Source organism: Nannospalax galili, unplaced genomic scaffold (genome assembly GCF_000622305.1).
Source record: "Nannospalax galili isolate Female #2095 unplaced genomic scaffold, S.galili_v1.0 scaffold12101, whole genome shotgun sequence".
In the NCBI taxonomy this organism is placed as follows: Eukaryota; Metazoa; Chordata; class Mammalia; order Rodentia; family Spalacidae; genus Nannospalax; species Nannospalax galili.
Window position 1 is genome coordinate 32712 of NW_008344649.1, and position 6287 is coordinate 38998.

The window sequence follows — 6287 nt, forward strand, 5'->3', positions numbered from 1 at the left end:
CATAGGAGGATTTCTGGAGAAAGTGATGTTTAAGCTGACTCTGTAGGATTAATGGAAGTTGGTCAAGGGAGAGAACCAGAGATGGAAGATGGAGAAGTCTGAGGGTGAAGGAAGGTATGCAGAGCTCTAGATAAAGACTGGCAGGAAGGGGACCATAAATGCCTTGGAGGAGGAAAGCTGTGTGTGCTGGAATGCCCAGTGTGAGGAAGGAGCTCAGGCTGGACTCTGTAGTCCCTTGCCTAATCCGAGGACCATGAGAAGGCACTGAATCTGAACAGAGAAGATGCCACCATCCAGATATAAAACAGCAAATTTTGTGATTCTAGGGAGGGTCTGTGAAAAGCCCTAAAGGTGATTCTGGGGCTCTTTCAAAGCTGTTTTATATGATGGGCCCCATTCGACAGTTAATAGACTCTCCTTTTCTACTGATGACTCTCAACTTCTACATCTCTCTTCCAGCTCAGTCCAGAGCTGACACCTACAACATGAAAGGTCAGACATGCTTGCTGGAATCACACTGCTATCTTTCTCATGGCTAAACAGAAAACCTGCTTTTTCTCAGGAAAATAGGAAGTGGATTATGTCAGACTCTCTAGAAACAGAATATGAGGAGAGAGAGAGAGAGAGAGAGAGAGAGAGAGAGTTTTACTAAGAAAGAAAAGATGCTAGATATGGTGGCTTATGCATTTAATCCTAGCACTTGAGAAGCAGAGGTAGGTGGATCTCTGTGAGTTCAAGGCTAGCCTGGTGTATAAAGTGAATTCTAGGCCAGCCAGGGCTACACAGTGAGACCCTGTCTCAAAAAAAAAAAAAAAAAAAAAAAACCACACACAACTGAGGCAGCAAAGGGAAGGTAGTGAGAGGGTTCTATCTCACCAAACTCTCAGCCTTGGTCTGATTTGTGAGCGGCTCTGAATGTGTTAACTGTGCCACAGTTGACCCACTTGAAGCAAAAACATTGGGTTTTTGAATATCTACATCATAAAGAGCCAAACCTACTGAAACGGGACATGGTCTAACATCACCTGCAATGCTCACTCCTCATTGTCAGCTTGACTATATTAATGAGCCCCTAGGACTTTACTGGGGCACAGGTTTGAAGGTGTTTGTGAAGATACTTCCTGTGAGGATCAACTGAGGGAAGAAGATATGCCCTGAATACAGGTGGCACCACCCCATGGGCAGGGGCCCTGGACTGGGCACAAAAGGGAAAAGGAGAAAGCTACCTGATCCCTGTAATTCCTCATTCTCTGCTTCCTGTTCTGCTGAGATGTGAACAAGCAGCTGCCACATGCTCCTGCCACCACCACAGAGCCCCTTGTCAGCACTGGACCCTCCCCTGCCATGTCTTCTCTGCCAGGACACACTGTATCCCCCTGCCTAGATATAAGCCAGCATAAACCTCTCCTCTTCAACTCACTTCTCAGGTATTTGGTTACAGCAAGGAGAAGAGTAAACAACAATCTGAGCCCAAGCTGCTCAGGTTGGTCAATGGCATATGCCTGTAAAAAGTCACAGGTGTAAGGACTTGGTTATAGCTTTGCATCATTTAGGGAGGACAGTGGGGGCTGATCAAAGGACTCTGCACAAGTCACCACTAGCACCTTTGGAAAGAGGCTGCCCAGATCCCAAGATCTAGCTCACATAGGATAGAGACTTGCTCAGATGCTCCACACTCCACTGTTTCCGTTTTCAACTCAATACCTGCTTCTCTGAGCCTGTCCGACTCATTTTCCAGCGCTGTGATGCTTTCGCCCTGGAGACCATCGGAAAAGATCAGCAGCACCTACAGAGAGGAAAACAGAGAATGGGATGATGGAAAGCCAGAGATACAGCTGGGGAAGGAGGAACAAACAAGGAAGGAGGAATGGGAGATGGAATGTCGAAAGGATACCTGGCCCCTGGACGCAGATGTCTCCTCAAACGTGTCCCACAATGATTGCAAGAACTGTGCATTCAGATGAGATGGCCCATCAACGGTGACTTGCAGCAAGCTGTCAAATACTGCTTTCTGATAGATTTGGAACTTAGCAAGGGATTCTTGGTCATTGTTCACCTTAAAGGCTAGGCTCACCTGTGCCTCTGCACCTGCCCCGCAGCTCACCCCTCTGAGAGAGGTGATGGCCTCTAAGATGCTTGGGAGGTATGATTCCAAATGAGGGTGGCCCTGGAACAAAGGCTGCCCCTGATGGTGAGTCGAAATATCAAACCCGACCACCACATCCACAAAGCAATCTGGAGACAAAAGAAACAAGACCCAAGTGATGAGCAAACAGGAATGAGGAAGGGTTAAAAGGAAGGGCAGGAGAAAGAATTGCCGTCATGCCCAGAGCTAGAGCCAGGGAGAGTCTAGTACCCAAGAGTGTTCAAGATTACAGATAATTGCTGTGCTACTAGCATAGAAAACCCTTTGAGATATTACAAGTCCCACCAGGCATCTGAGTTTTAAACCATAATGGAGACTCCTCCGTGTGTGTGTGTGTGTGTGTGTGTGTGTGTGTGTGTGTGTGTGTGTGTGGTGGTTACTCAATTTCCAGTGCTCATAAGTGCCTACTTCTGCAAAGGCCACTTGGATAATATAGAGGAGTTGAATGGGCAGGGAGTGGAGACAGCGAGATGGACAGCAAAGAGCACCATCTCTGCTCACTGTCAGCACCAGCTGAGTGTACCAAGTGGGAAATGGAGCCCAATGCTGTTAGAGCTGATGTTTTTCAAAGTAGAGACTGAAATCTACATTTTTAATGTAAGTTACCCACGCTAGATATAACAAGTAAATTGCATGTTCAAGTTGAGTCACCTCTGATTCTATCTAGTTTCTCATTTTCAGACAAGGAGACAGTAATTCACGGAGGCTGTGCCTGCTGCTCCAGAGTTAGAACTGGAGCTTTCTTCTAGCCGTCCTCGGGAGCACTCTCACTGCCCTCCTGAGAGCCTTTATTGGAAGCTCAGCATTTGACATTCACACAAAGTCTACATATGACAAGTGTAAAACACATGGGAATTTTCCCATCATAAGAATAAGAAAACAGCACAGTGTGCCCAAGGCCATGGGGGCTGGCCCAGTAACAGACCTCCTTTGATGCATACAATAACAGGGGGAGGGGCATGACAAACTGGTCCCAGCATTCCAGAAAACAGATGTCTTATAGGTCTGCACCCAGCATCCTGGGAGCAGACTCTCCCCTCCTCAAACCTCTGCATCAACAAAGGCAGAAAAAGTCAAGTGCCAGGAGCCTGCTAAATATTAGTGAGGAGAGTACTATTGTCCTTAAGGGGTGAGGGGGCTAGCTACACTTTCTCCAGACACAGCATGGCTTTTGTCCTCTGTCTCTTGCCTCCATGGGAGCACCAAGATGGACTTAAAACATCTGGAGCAGGAGCTGGGGAGATTGCTATGCAGTTAAAGTGCTTGCTGTGCAAACATGAAGACCTGATTTCAGATCCCCAGAAACCCACATAAATGCCAGGTAGGCCTGGTGCCCACCTGAAATTCCAGCCTGAGAAGACTGAGACAAGCTGCCTAGAGCAAGTTGTCTATAGAGACTAGCTGTATCCGTGAGCTCTGGGTTTGAATGAACGACCCTGCCTCAGTGCAGAAGGTGGAAGAGAGATGGAGGATGATTTCCAACATCAACCTTGAGCCTCCACATGACTGCACACACATGCATGCGTACCCATACACATGCAAAAAAGTGCATACACAGATGCACAGACCACACACACACACAACACAACACAACACAACACAACACACACACAGAGGGGGTCTGGAGTGCTTGGAAAACCTGAAACCTGTTGTGAGGGAGCAGCTTCCATCCCTACAGCTCTACAGACAGCAGCACAGAGGAATTCCTGCCCGGTCCACAAATTCTACATGATAAAGATGCTTGCTGACAAGCTATTTTCCAAACTCCCAGCCTCAAACCAACAGAACCCAAAACTCTCCTGGTTACTACCAGCTGCAGCTGAGGGTGTTACCCCTGTTAACTGGATCATTGCTCTCCAGTCTGCTGTCCTCACACCCTGCCCAGCTGATTCCTCAAGATTATCCACAAGTCCTATGTGTCCATTTCATTTGTGGACTCCAGATGAGATCATCTCTAAACTCAGATCTTTGTTATGTTGCAGTAATGCAGACGTCATTTGACGAAAACAACACTGCGCACATAAACATAAATGCACATACTGAGTCCCTCACTGGTTTAACAGAGTTAAGACAGTAAAAGTTTCAAGAAGCTGGGGCAATGACACAGCTGTTAAAATGTTTACTGTGCAAGCACGAGGACCCGAGTTCAGGCTCCAGCACCCATGTAAAAGCAGGTGCAGCAGTGCACACCTGCAATCCTGGTACTGGGAAGATAGAGAAAAGAGAATACTTGGGGCTTTCTGGCCAGTCAGTCTAGCCAAATCAGCATGGCTCAGGTTCAGTGAGAGACCCTCTCTCAAAAAATAAGGTGAAGAGAAATTGAGGAAGACACTCGATGCTGATTTCTGACCTCCACATACATGTGTATAAACATGCATGGGCATTCACACATGTACACATGCATGAACACATATACCACAGGCACATACATGTTTCAATCAGCAGGTATTAATTTTCTTTTTTTAATATTTTATTATTTTTATTTTATGTGTATGCGTGTATTGCCTGCATGTAGGTAAGTGCACCCATGTCATGCAATGCCAGATCCCCTGGAACCACAGCTACGGACAGTTGTTAGCTGCCATGTGGGTGCTGGGATTTGAACCCAGGTCTTCTGAAAGAACAGTCAGTGTTCTTAACTGTTGAGCCATCTCTCCAGCCCCAAGTGTTAATTTTCTTTACTTCTTAACAGATGAAGGATATTGTCCTTAGGACTTTCAGAAATAGGAGGTGAGATCCAGGTGCTAAAAGGAGGATAAACACTGGATGGCAGAGAGGGGACAGGGCTGACCAGGGGCCACAGCCCAGCTCCCTCCCTTTCAGCCTCTGTACCATCTCCTTGTCTCTGAGGGAGGCTGAATGATCCCAAATTTCCAGGAGACAGAGGGGACATCTCTTTTCACTGTACATTGTTCTAAATGTGTTTTTCTAGGACTAGCCTGGGGAAATGGAGACACAGCACAGGAAGCTGCCATCAAATAAAGCTAGACAACAACAAAACACTTACTGGTTTTCCCACAGCTCTGGCAGATTTCACGGACCATCCTTTTTTTCACATCCACATTCTGTAATTTATTAAAGTCTTGAAAAGTGATTATTTTTTCAGAATTGCCTGTGATGGGCAGAAGCTGTTCCTTAAAAACATCTCCTATGCCCAAAGCCAGGATACAAATTCCAAGGTCTTTCAGGGTTTTGACTGCACCTGCCACATCATAGTGGGGATAGCCAGATGTGATGACAACCAACGTTTGAGGGATTCCAGTGTTTCTTCTCCCGCCAGCAGATGGGTGAAACGTACGGCTCACGTGTTTAAGGGCAAAGTCAATGCGAGGAGCCCCTTGCTCTTGGCCACAGTCCGAATCTGTGACTTCCACTGGGTCTTGTTCAAAGAGTTTTCCAACTCAATAATTTCCTGATAGCGGCTCCCATACTGAGCCATCCCGATTTTCATTCTCTGAGACTGGATGTCAAAATTATCAATTAAGTCTGACAAGAAAGTTGTCATGGTAACAAACTCTGAATCGGACGCCATATCAGAGCCATCACAAAGGAAAATCACATCGGCCTCCTGAAGGTTACACACTGTAACAGGAAAAAAAAAAAGATAAATCATTTCCTTCATGCATCATTCTAAATTGTCCCTTTTCTAAAATATTTCAATTGCTTTACTAAATATCGAAATTGCTTTACATTAATAGCAAATTGAGATAAGTTAAGAGAAGAGAGACTCACCGATTGAGCCTCAAAGAGAAGGAAAAAGGTATCAGGAAAGGGAACAATAACACAAAATTTTCAAATTGTGACTTTTTGCATGATTCACTGGAAAAGATACACAAGCTCCTTCAGGGTCTGCCTTCCTTCAGAGATGCTTTGCAGAGGTCATGGCCTGCCCGGGGTGGTGCATCCCCATTTTCACTTCATCCCAGCCATCTTCATCTGATGGTGGATATCTCTCCTGGGGAGTACCTGCTCCAGACCTGCTAGGTTTTCCGCTTCATTGAGTATACATCACTGCTCAACTCCTGCCTATGCTCATTTCCCTCTGTGTCCCAGGTGCAGGTCTTTAATAAACATCATAGACCACAAATCCCATCTCAGCATCAACCTCCAAAGCATGGGAGATGAGTGAACAAAGCAGCAT

General features: G+C 46.1%; 1 protein-coding gene across 1 annotated transcript in view; it reads right to left on the reverse strand.

Annotated features, from left to right (window-relative positions):
* Positions 1–6287, reverse strand: part of LOC103740338 (collagen alpha-5(VI) chain-like) — a gene marked incomplete at its 5' end in the record, with an annotated part of 18339 nt that overhangs the window by 8687 nt on the left and 3365 nt on the right. Inside the window, 4 exon segments of the mRNA XM_008840924.1 lie at positions 1605–1786; positions 1895–2235; positions 5154–5486; positions 5489–5728. Coding sequence (XP_008839146.1) covers positions 1605–1786; positions 1895–2235; positions 5154–5486; positions 5489–5728 — 1096 coding nt within the window.